The sequence below is a fragment of the Mchenga conophoros genome, linkage group LG22, assembly GCF_057382185.1.
Source record: "Mchenga conophoros isolate Kocher_MC1m ecotype Shallow Benthic linkage group LG22, M_conophoros_male_GT1.1, whole genome shotgun sequence".
NCBI lineage: Eukaryota > Metazoa > Chordata > Actinopteri > Cichliformes > Cichlidae > Mchenga > Mchenga conophoros.
The window spans coordinates 7,142,667-7,159,932 of NC_140546.1; the positions used below are offsets into that span (position 1 = coordinate 7,142,667).

At 38.5% G+C, this 17,266-nt stretch overlaps 1 protein-coding gene across 3 annotated transcripts; it reads right to left on the reverse strand.

Moving 5' to 3' along the window:
* Positions 1–593: 593 nt before the first annotated feature.
* Positions 594–8,463, reverse strand: LOC146548695 (major histocompatibility complex class I-related protein 1-like). 3 transcript variants are annotated; one of them, XM_085263071.1, is made up of 7 exons: positions 8,326–8,463; positions 8,128–8,200; positions 4,251–4,445; positions 3,651–3,926; positions 1,933–2,244; positions 1,475–1,579; positions 594–1,283 (listed from the first exon to the last, which is right to left on the reverse strand). In XM_085263071.1, exons 2-7 carry the CDS (start codon positions 8,177–8,179, stop codon positions 1,222–1,224), a joined length of 1,002 nt encoding a protein of 333 aa, XP_085119197.1. In that variant the 5' UTR covers positions 8,180–8,200; positions 8,326–8,463; the 3' UTR covers positions 594–1,221. The 3 variants fall into 3 exon arrangements, with proteins under 3 accessions (XP_085119197.1, XP_085119196.1, XP_085119198.1); XM_085263070.1 differs by having other exon boundaries at positions 4,251–4,520; XM_085263072.1 differs by lacking the exon at positions 4,251–4,445 and having other exon boundaries at positions 8,128–8,463.
* Positions 8,464–17,266: the final 8,803 nt, after the last annotated feature.

Here is a 17,266-nt window from a genome sequence, read left to right on the forward strand (position 1 = left end):
GTTTGTCTTTTAAACCATCTCTAGTATGATGATAATCATCATACAAATACTCTGCTAGTGTGACTGTTCACAGTATAAGAAACATTTATTAATGGTGTCTTTTTGGTCTAAAACTAGGGCCTAAATCCATGCAGTCAGGGGTGGGGCTTTATTTTGTTGGACACACCATGCAGCCAATCACATGCAAAGACAGAGTAGGGTCATACCATTATCTGTAAGAAGAAGGGGGGCAGACGTTCCCAAGCCAGCAAGTATCGTGGTAAGGCCAGATACACTGAGAGATGGTGGAGCCGGATTTAAATGTAAGAGTTTTGGGGAAAAGCGAAGAAACGTGCAAAAGCATAAAAGGAGAAACATCTGGCTTCATTTTAATGATACTGGGTGTCCAAGTGTCTAAATGAGTCTCACAGGCATGAATGAAGATTTCAGAGATTTAAATAGGCAGATTTTTGCTAAATGAGTTGAACAGGGCAGAATTGTTTTTTAAATAAATGTTTATTCATCTACATTCATCACCAAAAAGTGCAAAATATGCAAATAAATCTAAAATCCTAAAGCATTTCTCAATTGCATTTCTTGGTTACAAACAGCCATTAAACCTTCTTTTAATGTAAATTTATATATAAATTACTGACTTCATTTTGCATTTCTATAATTAATACCTTTTTTCCCCATGAATACCATCACCAGGGAAGTAGAGAAAAGGGGAAAAAAAAAAAAAGGGGGGGGGGGGGAACCAATTATCTGGTGTAACGGCTCTAACATATGATGTGAGCCAATAATGGAAGGAAACGGCAACCTCGGACAAGTTGAATGCATGATATGTAACTGCAACTCCTCCTTTTTATATGCAAAAAATTTTTTGCTCTAGCTTATTTGGTTGCAATTCTACCGGGATTTAATGAGAACACTCCCACTTAGAAGGGTTAAATAGCTCTGTATTTTCTGTGAGATATGTATACCAACCCAGAATGATCACAGATCCATCCTGGCCAGCCCACTGAAAATTTCCTGGCTCCGCCACTGCTCATGGAGCCTTGGAATTGTCATAATGTTTCTTCACTTTTACACCGCTCTTTGCTGCATGAATGACATAAAAAATAAAGCTAGTGCAAGTCACTTAAATGATTAAAAAATCTTTTTAAAATAATAAGAGGAAAAAAATTCTACAAACCATCAGGTTTACATTAAAGAACAAAAGAGTTAATTAAAAATAGAATACTATATAGATGAGGAAGTCTCTTGATTGAGTCTCACAGAGACTTCAGTGCTGTTCTCAGGAGCTGTAAGGTCCACAGAAAAAAGTACAATATTATTAAAATCATTGTTTCATATCCAGATTTTTCGGTTTTAAGTTCTTTACAATTAAACAAATAAAGTCTAACATGTACTATGCTGCAAAAAATTATATAACTGAGCCGTGCACTGCAGCTGCTCACTGCACTGATGAACTTAGCTCCTTTGAAACTCTCACCTTTCTTCTTTTTGTAAACAGCAAATCCAACGGTGGCAATGATGATGAAAATAAGAAGAGCAACGACTATAGCAATGACTGGAGCTGTTGTGTCAGAGGGATTATCTGCTCAGTAGAAAACACAGAAGATAAAATGTGCAAATTAAGCAGGTTAGAAGAGAAGATGTCCATTCTGTGGTGGATTTCTATTAACAACATAATGGTGAGGGGAGTTGATTACACTACGTGAGTCTCAACGAATGTAACTATACATGTAATGTATACATATAAATTAAATAATAATATAAGTTAATAATAAGTTTGTCATTTTTGTTTTCTGTTATGATTTCCATTAGTTTTTATTATGGTAATAACTAATTGAGATCAGAGTCCAAATAAAAAACAGGACAAAACATTCAAATATCAACCAACAGTATCAGCAGACAAAATAAATGTGTTTCTCCCAACTTAATCATTACCGGTTCTCTCACTCCTGTTGGATCTGATTCGTGTTCTATCCAGTTTTGTGATGATGTTCCTAACACCAGAGAGCTCAAACACACAGTCGTATCTGTTCCAGTCTTCAGGTGTGACTGATGAAACATTCAGTTCAACAATTGTCTGGAAGGTCCCATCATTGTTGGGGATGATTTCTCCAAGATCCACACCATCATGAATCTCCACTCCATCTTTTTTCCACAACATCACGGCACTGTCAGGATAGAAACCTGTAGCGTGGCAGCTGACTGGAGAGGAGAGAGTCTTCTGGAGAAGAGACACTGAGGGAGGAACTGGAGAGAGGGAAGGTGGGAAAGAAATGAAGAGAGAATGGATGAACGTAAACACGAGTGAGAAAAAATTGGTGAAGAAAGGCAAGAAGAACAAAGATGAAAAACTTTAATATGAAGATATTAACAAAAATATATTTGATGAGAAAAACACCACAATAGCAGTGGAAAATGTGGAACTCAAGAAAAAAACTGAAAAAAAGATTGAATATGCAATTCAAAACTTCAAATTACTTTAATCATTAGAGCCAAAGAGTCACCAGCTTTTCAGCAGCTCCATAAGGCTGTATTACCAATACCATGGGTTCCGTTCATAGAAATCTCTTTCAACCGTGAACATTTATATAAAACGACCAGTTTTGACATCTAGCCCATTTTAAACTCATCAACAGTTTAAAATGGGGAAATTACCAAAATCGGTGGCACAAGTTGCATTCCATCAGTGCAAACAAGGCAACCAACGCCTAGTAAAATCCAAAAATAGATATTGGTTAAAGCCAAAGTCAAATATCCATTCATCTCTGTGTGAGAATGAAAGAAGCTTTAGGACAGAAGCTCTCTCCATTCATCTCATACAGAGATGAATGGAGAGAGCTTCAGTCCTAAAGCTTCTTTCATTCCTGTTTGCATTACTGCCATCTTGTGATCATAGTTTGGTATTTTCTGGAATCACAATTAACTCTGTTCCCCAGTATGTCTGTGAAGGATCTCAGTCATCCAGGTCATTGTAGTCTAAGGAGATTTGAAAGAAAAGCGCTTGGACTTCTATAAGTTATAAGTTCAATAAGGAAGATCTATGGCCTCACATCTGTCCATTCCAAGGTGCTGCCGGCTAAATCTAAGCTTTATCACTTTATCACTCCCACTTTCCCACACTGTCAAGGCGTTTGCGTTATCACTGGTCTAGTCCAATCACCTTCTCCCAGCCCTCTCCAGGCCAATCAGTGTTCATGCCTCATACTTTAAATCTCACAGCGCATCTGTCTTTCTCCTTCGCAGACACAGTTGTGCACCTCCTCCCCATCTCCACTGTTCATGACTCAGGCTCCATTCAAGCCACCTTCATCTCCACCACCAGCATCTAGGCTCTGGGCAGTCCTGCTCTAATCCCTTTTACAGCTGGGGTTCTGCTCTGCCGAGACAGGCCATTGGGGTCTAACCGCCAAACACCTTAATCTATATTCTATTGATCAATAAATCATGTTCATTCTTTTTAATGATCGCTCCTTATTGAACTGGGACCTGTTTGGAGCCTGTGTTTTAAGGGTTTGTCTGTGTATTGTTAGGGTTGAGCTTGTCAAGTGAAAAAAAAATTTCTGGTTGTTTGCACACTGTCGATTGGCCAGGTAAAAAAAGAGTCATTTTCGCAACATGGAAAATTCTGACTTTAAGCTCAACACAGCTGTTACCTTTTTTGTTCAAAGAGCTGCTCCCATAGTCCAAAAAAATCTTCAGTTTCGGATGAAACATACTGAAGAGGTTTTCAACGTATTTAATTAGATTTCTGTGATCATTCAGCATCTGTTCGCTAATTTGAAGCTCTGGTTTCAGTGTGATGATTGTCTTTGTCTTCGGATCAAATTCAAAAATGCCTTCTCCGTTAAAACCAAACTGTAAAAAGCATGAAACCTCTCCAGAGTTTTCATTCACATTGCAGCCAATTATGCTCTGTAAAATGTGAACACCTGGAAAGAGAAAGAGAAACAAAGATTACAATTACGTGTCATTTGTACATTGCGTGACACATTTCTTCTATCAAAATTCTACATTGTCTTTATTGACCGTAAATAAAATCGTGGATGATTTAAAAGTCTGATGTGCCCGTTTTTTAAGATTAAGATTCAGAACAATTAAATAATTAGAACAAGTAAATACATGTTTTACATCAGGATTCCTGGTTTCAATTAAGATTAATTAAGTTAATTATTTTAACGAATTTTATAATTAATCAGTTTTGTGTAGATACATACATGATAATATGACATAGTATATCAAAGAAAGTACTGCACCTTCATTTTGGTTTAAAAGCTGCTTCCAATTAGAAATCAAGCTTTTGAAAAAAATTGGCTGATGCTCAAAACACTCATGAGTGTACCCCAACAACATGTCAGGGTTGTCATCAAACATTTTTTTCACCCAGTCCTGTCTTGGTTCTACTATCTTCTTGCTGGCATCGCAATAAAGCACCTCCGTGTCATCAACCACTGCAACATACATAAGCTCTGAGATGTTTGGGTCTCCAGAGGAGCCAGTGACAAGATACTTCAGAGAATGACTCACTGTAGGACAAACAAATGTTTATGATGTTTGCAAATAACAGAAAATACAGAAATAAAACAATTATGACTCATCCATTATGATGCAGTAAAAGAAGCGGAAAAAGTAACAAACACCTTGAGGGGATTGTTGTGATTTGGTGGTAAATAGCTGATTTGAATTGAACTTAATAACAGCGTCTACAGTAGGGCTGAGGGAGTGTTATTGTTTATTATATCAATAAACAACAATAATAATAAAACTTGACAATAAAGAATCTTAATCTTAATCTTACTTTGGTAAAGGTGTGTGGCCAAAGGACTGTGAAGTAGTCTGGCTCGAATGTCAAGGAAAGTGTCAAGGTAAGCAAACTCAGCAGACATTTGGGGTTCCCATAGATGAGCGATTTATTTACAGTGACCTCCATTATATTGAAAATTAACAGAACTCACCCAAATTAACATATGACAAAAATTTAAAAACACAGCTCACCTCTACTTCTTCCTCTGAATCAAACTGAGACTGACTATATAGGGCTGTCAATTTACCTTCAGTTAGTCTAGGCAGTACCGCTAACTTGAGCTGAGAAATCTAAAATTCAACACAAAGGGCTGAGATTCACATAAAGCTGCAGCACAATGCTTACACAAACAAACCCAGGATAGTACTTTGACAAAATTAATCATAGCAAATAAACATATGTAGAAAATAATGTGATTAATGTGCAAAAATGTAATACTGCTGAGACAAGTGGAGAGTGTTCCAACTGCTCATCCGCTTTGTCACAAGGACCAACATTGTAAAACAGTCATACATGCTTTTGAACAGGATTATTTGAGCCTATAATAATGGGCATGGATGTAATTTTGAGCTTTTAATGATTTCTTTGAGCTGTTATTTTTCCAAGGTGAAGTGATTGTGTGAGTGAGCACTAATTTGTACATAATGCATTTCAACGGGAAGGTGTCACCATTGCAACCAAGAAAAATAAAGCTTAGCTGTTTTAAACAAATCCACGGTGTTCTTTCTAAACGTAGGCCAGTACGCCTAACCCTAACCAAGTCTTCTTTTTTTTTTTTTAATTCCATAAACCTAACCAAATCATCAAAACATATTTTAAACAAAATATTTTTAAAAAACATTTTTTTAAAAAAAGTCTTTAAAAATGTTTGTTTCATGTTTTGAAAATATTAGTTCCAGGTCCATGCACACATATGAGCATAAACTGGTGAAAATTCATAATCAGGGACACAAATGTAAAGAAATTTGTGATGAGGAATATGAAAAATAAATGTAATTTGAGCCATGAAACAATCAATAGATTTTGAGTTTTTGTTGGTATTTTTTTTCCTTTCACCAATAGGATAAGGCAGTTGAATGTTGATATTTGTTCTTTTTTGCTGAGGGTCTTTATTCTGTCCGTGCTGTAGAAGCAGTCTTTTAGTTTAGTTCAGTTTATTTCAGAGAGCACTAAGGGAGTGCCTTCAGTCCCTAATTTGATCCCACATCTTCTAAAAAAATATCCCAATTCAAAGATTAATTGTTTTCTAGCAGATGAAAAAAAAATTGCCAAATACTTTTAAATCATCCTCTGCTGAGCAACCTGTGAACCGTAAATAACCTTATTTGACTTCATACTGCACCCACAGCAGTATCTTTTAACATGGGCATGTTTTACTCACTTTGATCAAGTGTGACTCTGCCTCTTGTTTATGAGCTATTAACACCAGAAGTGTAAGCAGGGGGGAAAAGGGGAAAAAGGGGGGAGGAAAAAAAAGAAAAAAAAAGGTAGCACTTTTGATTACAGCTCAGTAATAGTCGTGGTAATAGTAGGGTAACAAGGTGGAAACAAGAACGTTAAATGTGATCATTTCCAAGTTGAAAGGGTGGTATACCCAGATTATAGCCATCTACTTCCAGTGAATTTTGTAGTGGTTTATTTCTAACAATAGACATTAAATATTCCAATATGTTAATATGTTTTGGGCAGAAAACAGGAATTAATTATTTTACTTTATACACAAATTATAATGGTTAATCTTTTTTTCCCCCCTCCTCAATAGGACAGTCTGTATCTGGGGAATTGTTGCTCAAAGAACTGCCAATTACATCACTTGCTTTTATATTGTTTTTCTTTCAAAACTTGATCGGCTTGGTGCTTTCTTCTGCAGGACAGGCTGGCTCTCTGGATGGTTAGAGGTCAATCAATGATGAAGGCGGGGCAGGACGGTGGTGGAGAATCGGGGGAAATTGGATGGCATCCTATTTTTGTGTACTGACACTTTAAATATGTGGTCTTTCCTACCTGAAATATTTTTACCATGTCATGTATTGGCATGTCATCCATGTATAAAATATCCTGTGAAAGAGGATACTCTTTCAGTTAATTCCAGACTTGCTTGTTTTAATCAGTTATTATCTTGGCATTAAATTCCTGCTTTTAACAGACGTTCTCCTGGGGGTGCAGTACATGAGTAATGGGTTATAGAGGATGAAGTCCCTTAATGCAGCAAATAATATTTTCTGTTGAAAATTTAAGAAAATGTTTAACACTAGAGAATTTGAGATATTTTAATGAATTTAGAGTGAATGGAGCTCACCTATCAGACTGTCTCACTTTCTTAGCTACATTCCAGTAATTAATCCATTAAGACTACATTTGTTTAATTACACTTTGGATTCCAGTGTTTAAGTGATGACCAATATAGACCATCCAATCAACAAATTTTAAAAAAAAAAAAAAAAAAAAAAAAAAAAAAAAAAAAAAAAAAAGAAAGAAAACCACCATGTGCATTTAATAAATAGAAGCTTTATTATCAAAAACATTAATTTGCTCATTACAAATGACTCTGGTTCATAAAAACACGGCAATCTTGGAACTCAGTGCTTAGAAGCACCAGGTAAGTGACCTGTTGAAACTGATGTGAAGTGCACTAAAACATCATCTAGTCCTGGACATGTAACCTAGGTGTTTTAAGAAACAGCTCAACACAATGTCCAAACATCAATATCGCGCTTTGCATCGCTATTTCTGCAGAAATATGTTTCCTCAAAAATGTACGAGTCCTTACTTGATTCTCCTATAGAAACTGATTCTTGTGAATCCTTGAGAAGGGGTGCATTGTCCTTTGTTTACAATCTTTTGTTATTATTTATCAGTGATAATCACCACAGCAGTATCTGATTTGGAATAGTTTTATGCCAAATAGTATGGCAATTCTCCAGCTGGAATTGAACCAGCAACATTTTGTATGCTTGGCAAATGAAAACTTTTCTGGTTTTGGGTATCTTTAAACTTAATTATATTTTGTAATGATCAATGCTCTACCATGTACATATCTGTTTTTAAAGGTTCTGTGTGTTTAGATTAAGTAGCTTCTGAAGTGTCTCTTTCCGCATCTAATACACACCATCCTGAACACACAGACTTGACTAGCTGTCCAAAAGTTACTGTGCTCACAAGAGCAGTGCATTTATTTAGATCTGTTGTAAATACATTGTTAGTCTTTTTAACTAAAAACTGTTACAGTTAGATTTACCTGTCTGCTGATACATTTTAGTTGCATTTTACTAAGAATAGCATTGCCAAGTGAATGTTATATATTTTTTGATTGTGGTTCATGATCTTACCTGCAGATGCAGTGTGACAAAGGAGGAACAGGATCACTAGCTTCACCACCATGTTCAGCGTGTTAGAGTTAAACTGAAAAATTAACAAGAGTCATTTGGTTTTACAGGCTTGTTCAGTTTGAAGGTATTTCCTGGTTCAGGTTGCGTCTTCAGGTATGTTAAACTTCAACTGAAACCAAACACAACTTTAACTCTTACCCTACACTTGTCATGATAGGCTGTGTGGCAGGTAGGCAGGAAAAAGCACAGAAAACGTAGGACTGGAACTCAAAACGCAGCTTTTATTGCTGGCAAAACCTCCTCATAAAATAAAACTCACAAAAATCAAAACTCAGAACAGAGGCACTGGACCATGACAAACACACAGCATGTAGAGGTTACAACACAACAAAAGCAAACACAGGGCTTAAATACACAGTGGAGTAATAAGGGAATGGAAAACAGTAGGGAGACACAGCTGGGAGAAATTAGGGCTAAGGAGACAGGGGGAAGTAAAACTGAATATAATGACATAGGACTGGGACTATCAAAATAAAACGGGAAACATGAAACAAATCAGAAAGATGCAAATTTGACACTGAACTCAACGTAGAATAATAATCAAAAAAGCACAATTTAAAGAACCAGAGCATCAATTCTAATACAGAAAAAACACCAAAATATAAGAAACAGAAAATGCTGGGTCAAAATGACCCAGAACGGGTCATGCTATTTAAATTGGACTGCCAGCATCTTCTTTTGTTTTATTAAAGAGGGTTAAAACTTTTTTTGTACCTGTTCCTGCCTGTATGCACATGTGTGCACGCGTGTGTGTGTGAAACAGGTGGGAAAAGAAATTTGTTAATTTTCTGCTGTCCCGCAGCAGAGTGAACACCTCCTCTGTATAAAGAAATCATTTGACGAAAATGAACTTGATTCATTGAAATACAGAGTTTTACTAATCTATCGTTCACTAGCCGAGTAGAGTTCAGCAATGTTATGAACCCGCCTGTGTCAAAATGCTGGTGGTGGCACAAATGAAGCAGGTGGGCACTTGGAACATGACGTGGAGATGGGGAAGATGCATGCTGCACTAATGTGAATCTGAAAGGCAGAATGACAGAAGAGCACAATGAACAGCGGCTGGTGGCTCACAGAAAGAAAATGATTGGGCCAGAGCGATGGTCACAAAATAAAGTTTGACAACACTCACTGCAAAAGTTGACTTATATGCAAATATAAGGAAAAAAATATTTAATTTGAGAAGATCCAGACTACAGTCAAGTGAAATAGCCTGCCAGTGCAGTAAGTTACTTAAAGTTGGTAAGGTTTCTTGAAATAAGAAACAATATCTAGACTTTAGAGAAGTAAGAAATATCTTAAAAGAAGTGTTGAAACACTCATTCCAAGTACACCACCGGTCAAAAGTGTTAGAACACCTCAATTTTTCCATTTATTTTTTGCAGTAGAAGTTGTTCAAGTCCAATGAATAGTTTGAAATATTATAAAGGGTAAGTTGTGAAGTGCCAGGGGTTAAAAAAAATGTAAGGTTACTGAAAAATAATGCACATTTTAGAATTAGGCCTTTTTTAGCGAACACCAAATGGGTCAACAATTTAAAGCTGTTCTGCATCAATGGAGCGTGATCGAGCCTTGAAAGCTGGTGCTACTAATTCCTACAGGTGTTCCAACTTTTCTGGATTACTTACAACCCCCTCTGCCTGCATAAAAGCAGTGATGGCTGCGCTGATTGCTGTCATCAGAGCGACCTATTTAGCAGTGTGGCTAACCTCCAGTCGACGTTGGGTTGTTGAGTTACTTCTCGGCAATAGAACAGGGATGAGCCTCGCTTGTTTGTTTTAAAATTGCCTGCCAACACGTGTGTTTTTTTTTGGGGGGGGGGTTGTCCCCAGGGATTGGAGAGCAGAAACTGATTCACGGGAGAAGTACAAGAGAGGAGCCACGAGTCAGAGCATGAGCACGGGATTGTGAATAGAAGCACGGGTTGAAGCACAGATTGTTGGAGCTGTTTTTTTTCGCTAGCACAGACATTCGCACAGTGTGGAGGACTTTCTGAAGCCTCAGTACTTGTAAATTGTACATATTTATTCGTATTAATCACTGTAAATAAATTCACTGTTTTCTCTTGGAAGAGTTCAGTGTTTGGGTCCCCTTTCTTCCCACCGATCCATGACAACTGTACTGCAGAAAGTAGCGTGTTGCTGCAAAAATGGTGAGGAAAAGGGGAATTAACAATGGAAGAGAGAAAGACCATCATAACACTTAAAAATGTAGGAAATTGCAAAGAAAGTCAAAATGTCAGTGAATACAGTTTCATTCATAACTAAAAGGCTCTCAGAAACTGGGACAAACTCTGATAGGAAGAGGTCTGGCACAGCCAAAGCCATAACTGGCTCAGAGGACAAGTATCTGAGGGTTAACAGCTTGCGTGATAGGTGGCTCACAGGACAAAAGCTTAATAGTGGTTGTAGTAAGTAAGTATCAGTTTCAACTCAAGAGAAGACTTTGAGCTGCAGGTTTGACAGGACGAGTTGCAGCAAGAAGGCCACTGCTAAGACATCAGAATAAGACAAAGAGGCTTGCCTGGGCCATGAAACGTCGCCATTGGACTACTGAAGACTGGAAGAAGGTATTATGGACTGATGAATCAGAATTTGAAATCTTAGTTCATCATGCAGGATCGTTGTACATCTTCAAGTAGGCAAAAGGATGGTTCCATAGTGTGTGGCAGCAACTGTCAAACATGGAGGAGGAAGTGTGATTACCTGGGGCTGTTTTGCTGGATCCAGGGTCGGTGACTTTCACATAGCGAGAGGCACCCTGAACCAAAACGGCTACGACAGCATTCTGCAGCACCATGCAATACCCGCTTGTATGCGCCTAGTTGGTCCTACAGCAAGATAATGACCCAAAACATAAGTTTAAGCACTGCCAGAACTGATTCAGGAAAAAGGAACATGATTGAAAGCATGAAAACATGGAGTGTCCAGCACAGTTCGAACACCCCATCGAGCTGGTTTGGAATGAACTGGACAGAAGAGTGAAAGCAAAGCAACCTGCAAGTGCCACACATTTATGGGAACTTCTGCAACAGATATGGGAAGAACTTTCTGAAGAATATTTGATTTCTATTGTAGAAAGAATGCCACAGGTGTGTTATATCTGCCAAAGGTGGCTACTTTGATGAGTTTAGAATAAATTTTGTTCTATAAATTGAATCTATGATTTCTTTTTTTTTAGCTCCAATTGCTTATTTGTGCTATGCTTTCATTTCACAGTGTAATGACTTTAAACGGAATAATTTTCAATAAAAACTGGATAAATTTGAGTGTTCCAAAACTTTTTGACCGCTAGTGTACTTTATTAAGTCAAAAAAAAAAAACCCTCAAAAGTAGCCTGTCAGTGCTTCTTTCTCACTTTGAGAAAGAAGCATTCTTCTGGTCACCAGTCTATCACAGCTAAAAAGCATATACAATTTAGAATCATCATTAAACTTAACTGCATATCTTTGGATTGCAGGAGTGGACACATTACCCAGAAAAAACCTACAGGAAGAGGCCCAAGCCAGATGGTGGAGTCAACCCTGGATCTTCTTGCTGTAAGGCAGCAGTCCCCAACTACGGACTGGTTTAATATCAGACAATATTTTCAGGGACCGGCCTTTAAGGTGTTGCAGATAAATACAACAAAATAAAAAGATATTATGAAGACAAATATTGTGTATTTTGTAAATATAAGGATATAAATATGGGGCGATCGTGGCTCAAGAGTTGGGAGTTCGCCTTGTAATCGGAAGGTTGCCGGTTCGAGCTCCGGCTTGGACAGTCTCGGTCGTTGTGTCCTTGGGCAAGACACTTCACCTGTTGCCTACTGGTGGTGGTCAGAGGGCCTGGTGGTGCCAGTGTCCGGCAGCCTCGCCTCTGTCAGTGCGCCCCAGGGTGGCTGTGGCTACAATGTAGCTGCCATCACCAGTGTGTGAATGTGTGCGTGAATGGGTGGATGACTGGATATGTAAAGTGCTTTGGGGTCCTTAGGGACTAGAAAAGCGCTATATAAATACAGGACATTTACCATTTACCATAAATAAATATAACCATAAGTATGACAAGGGACAAATTGTGATGGCTTGACAACTGGGTCATCTCTAAAACTGCAGATCTTGGGCTGTTCCCAGTATGCAGTGGTCAGCATCTATCAAAAGTGATCCAAGGGAGAAACAGTGGTTAACCAGCAACGGGGTAATGGGTGACTAATTCTCACTGATCTACATGGGGAGCGAAGGGTGGCCTGTGTGATCCAATCCAACAGATGAGCTGATGTGGCTCAAACTGCTAAATAAATAAATAATGCTTGTTCTAATAGAAAGTTGTCAGAATACAGAGTACATTGCAGTCTGCTGTGTATGGGGCTGCATAGCTGCAAACCAGTCAGGGTGCCCATGCTGACCCCTGTCCACTGTTGACAGTTCAGCGAACTGGAAAATATTAAGCATCAGAACTGGACGGTGAGGCAAAGGAAGAAGGTAGCGTGGTCTGATGAATCATGTTTTCTTTTACATCACGTGCTGCCAGGTGTTGCCAACTATCGGAAGAACGGTAGCCAGTGGAGGCAGTTCTGAGTATACTACAAGCAGTATTAAAATAAGTCAGTGTACATCAGGTAGTTAACATAGATCTTCAAGATACATACTGTCTCAACGTTTAGTAAGACCTTTCAACTACAATCAAACAAGTAATAGCACATCACCCTGTCAAACTGCATTGTTCACTAAGACAAGTGAAGATTTACTATTTAACTCTGTGCACAATTTCATATAAAGGACCATAATGCAACATGATATAAATGGAAACTTCACTCTTCAGTCATTTTTAAGCCAATCCAAGAGTTTTGTGGAAACTCAGTGTTTCTGAAAAAATATGCTGGTAATGACTTTCCTATGGTGTATATTCACCAGTTTTTATCTTTGTATCGATAAAGCTGGTTTACTGGTTTACCATTCGTTAACAAGACAAAGACACACAGCAACTAACACTAAGATTCTGTTGCTGGCACACTTCAGATGTTTTGGTGATCCTTTTATTTACCATTTCTACAGTTCTACAGTTTCTAATTGACCAACGATAAGACATTGTTAGATGCGTAGAGTATGTTTACAACAATGACTCAGTGAAGCTGATTCAAATTACAAATCTGTGAATCAGACAGACCACTGGAAAAAGGTCAGTTGAAATATTTGACCATGCGCTAATTTACAGATAGTGCTACAACACTGTCTACAACATTCAACCAGAAGAAGGGGGACGTGCAGAACCACTGGCAGGTCAAATTTTGGCTACTATTACTCGTGAGTAATTTAATCAAAGTTTCTTTTAACATATGTCTTTGAACTGTGGAAGATACTGCAGCAGTTAGAGTAAATTCATAGAGCTTGGAGAGCAGAACTGGCTGCTGGACAGCCCCCCTTGTGGATTCATCAACAAATCTAACAGCCGCAAACTCAGGGATGCTATGAGCTCCAGAGGTTTCAGTGGAGATATACCTCTAGGAGTGTCTTACTGTAAAATTAAAAAATTAATGTGACTTTGAATTAGGAACATTGTTTTTACATACTGTCTTGTTGTATAATTAAGGAATGTTTTTGTCATTAATTATTCAAATTAAGTTTTCTTTTCACAGCAGACAGTTTTCAGTGGAACCATTGTTTTGGGTTATAATCATTCAAGATTCATTGATGTATTCAGCATTCAGTAACCTGCTGAATCCTTTTGATGAATCACATTTGTCTACATAAGGCTGAGGTAAATAAACTCGCATTTTAATCAGTCATGAACTGCAATAATAAAACAGGGGTCTATGAAAACAGTCCCCTCAAGAAAACCTGACTTTTCTGGGACTGTGTAGTTCCTCCAACCTTGAGAATAGGTAAATAAAATCTCAACACCTCACTGTGAAACTCAAAGTCTTACAACAAAATTATTTATTGCACTTTAGTACGGAGAGCCCACTTAAAAAAACTGAACATGATTTAAAGAGAAACAGAATTTGAGGAATGAGCAATCTGTCAATTAGACTCCAATGAAGCAGGGCAGGATTACCTAGAGTCTACACATTGGTGGAGAGGGAAATGAACCAGGTGGAGGCTTGGATAAGGGTCTCTGTGTGAGTAAGGAGGCAGGTCACATGAGTGTGAGTCTGAAGGGCAAAATGATGACAGAGGAAAACTGAGACTTGAACCACAGAAGGCAGCAAGAACATAATTGGACTACAGTAACGATGACAGAGTTTAATAGCATGGAAAAGCATGAGGAAAAATAGACAAGAAACACAAATGTACAGGAATGCAGTCAGACAAGTGACTCCAGATCTTCTTTTTTAATCTCACACGTAAGCGTCATGAACAGGAAATAAAAATAAAAACAAACCAAAAAAAAAAGAAAAAAACAGAGGCAAATAAATACCTACCTAAAATAACCACAAAGGGACTCTACCAGTTATTCTGCTTGGTAAGCAAGACTAGCATTTTTCCAACACCTGCAGAGGAGGCGGAGCTCATGGGAGTTGGTTAAGTGATATCATGCAAGCACAAAACAGCAGGTGACATTCTGGAGACAGTTAAGGCAATAAGCATAAGTGCATATGTTATGGGGAGCTTTATTTTAGAAGGAACTAGGAATATTGAAAGGTGTATATAGGTTTTAGAGTTACATATGCACCTCACCATTTGACGTCTATTTGAGGGTAGGTCTTTTGTATTTTAGCAGGACAATGAAAAACCACATAATGCAACTATTTAAAGTCTGGGTAATATGATAACCACAAACTCTTCAGCAGCTGAACACCTACGCTACAAGTCAAAGATGTTTTTATGTTTCAGGTACATGGGCCAGACGTGGCCGTCAAAAAGGCCAGGTGGGTCTGGTACCAGGTAGTTTCATGACACACTTACTCATTTAATGGTTTTTCTTTATTTTCACTACTTCAACACTAGAAAGCGAGAGCATATTTCTCCTGTTTTGGCTTCCCTTCATTGGCTTCCTGTTAAATCCAGAATTGAATTCAAAATCCTGCTCCTCACATACAAGGTCTTAAATAATCAGGCCCCATCTTATCTTAATGACCTTGTAGTACCATATCACCCTATTAGAGCACTTCGCTCTCGCTCTGCAGGCCTACTTGTTGTTCCTAGAGTATTTAAAAGTAGAATGGGAGGCAGAGCCTTCAGTTTTCAGGCCCCTCTTCTGTGGAACCAGCTTCCAGTTTGGATTCAGGAGACAGACACTATCTCTACTTTTAAGATTAGGCTTCAAACTTTCCTTTTTGCTAAAGCATATAGTTAGGGCTGGACCAGGTGACCCTGAATCCTCCCTTAGTTATGCTGCAATAGACATAGGCTGCCGGGGGATTCCCATGATGCATTGAGTCTTTCCTTTCCAGTCACCATTCTCACTCACTATGAGTTAATAGACCTCTCTGCATTGAATCATATCTGTTATTAATCTGTCTCTCTTCCACAGCATGTCTTTATCCTGTCTTCCTTCTCTCACCCCCCCTCATATGATTGTTGGGTTTTTCTCTGTATCTATTATTGTATGATCTACTGTACAATATAAAGCGCCTTGAGGCAACTGTTGTTGTGATTTGGCGCTATACAGGGAGTGCAGAATTATTAGGCAAGTTGTATTTTTGAGGAATAATTTTATTATTGAACAACAACCATGTTCTCAATGAACCCAAAAAACTCATTAATATCAAAGCTGAATGTTTTTGGAAGTAGTTTTTAGTTTGTTTTTAGTTTTAGCTATTTTAGGGGGATATCTGTGTGTGCAGGTGACTATTACTGTGCATAATTATTAGGCAACTTAACAAAAAACAAATATATACCCATTTCAATTATTTATTTTTACCAGTGAAACCAATATAACATCTCCACATTCACAAATATACATTTCTGACATTCAAAAACAAAACAAAAACAAATCAGCGACCAATATAGCCACCTTTCTTTGCAAGGACACTCAAAAGCCTGCCATCCATGGATTCTGTCAGTGTTTTGATCTGTTCACCATCAACATTGCGTGCAGCAGCAATCACAGCCTCCCAGACACTGTTCAGAGAGGTGTACTGTTTTCCCTCCTTGTAAATCTCACATTTGATGATGGACCACAGGTTCTCAATGGGGTTCAGATCAGGTGAACAAGGTGGCCATGTCATTAGTTTTTCTTCTTTTATACCCTTTCTTGCCAGCCACGCTGTGGAGTACTTGGACGCGTGTGATGGAGCATTGTCCTGCATGAAAATCATGTTTTTCTTGAAGGATGCAGACTTCTTCCTGTACCACTGCTTGAAGAAGGTGTCTTCCAGAAACTGGCAGTAGGACTGGGAGTTGAGCTTGACTCCATCCTCAACCCGAAAAGGCCCCACAAGCTCATCTTTGATGATACCAGCCCAAACCAGTACTCCACCTCCACCTTGCTGGCGTCTGAGTCGGACTGGAGCTCTCTGCCCTTTACCAATCCAGCCACGGGCCCATCCATCTGGCCCATCAAGACTCACTCTCATTTCATCAGTCCATAAAACCTTAGAAAAACCAGTCTTGAGATATTTCTTGGCCCAGTCTTGACGTTTCAGCTTGTGTGTCTTGTTCAGTGGTGGTCGTCTTTCAGCCTTTCTTACCTTGGCCATGTCTCTGAGTATTGCACATCTTGTGCTTTTGGGCACTCCAGTGATGTTGCAGCTCTGAAATATGGCCAAACTGGTGGCAAGTGGCATCTTGGCAGCTGCACGCTTGACTTTTCTCAGTTCATGGGCAGTTATTTTGCGCCTTGGTTTTTCTACACGCTTCTTGCGACCCTGTTGACTATTTTGAATGAAACGCTTGATTGTTCGATGATCACGCTTCAGAAGCTTTGCAATTTTGAGACTGCTGCATCCCTCTGCAAGATATCTCACTATTTTTGACTTTTTGAGCCTGTCAAGTCCTTCTTTTGACCCATTTTGCCAAAGCAAAGGAAGTTGCCTAATAATTATGCACACCTGATATAGGGTGTTGATGTCATTAGACCACACCCCTTCTCATTACAGAGATGCACATCACCTAATATGCTTAATTGGTAGTAGGCTTTCGAGCCTATACAGCTTG

Coding starts and splice junctions, on each gene's coding strand:
- LOC146548695 (XM_085263070.1), bottom strand. CDS start 8,179: ATGGTGGTGAAGCTAGTGATCCTGTTCCTCCTTTGTCACACTGCATCT. Junction 2,245..3,650: donor CAGCTCTTTGAACAAAAAAG/GTAACAGCTGTG, acceptor CCCTCTCTCCAG/TTCCTCCCTCAGTGTCTCTT. Junction 1,284..1,474: donor TGTTTACAAAAAGAAGAAAG/GTGAGAGTTTCA, acceptor TGGACCTTACAG/CTCCTGAGAACAGCACTGAA.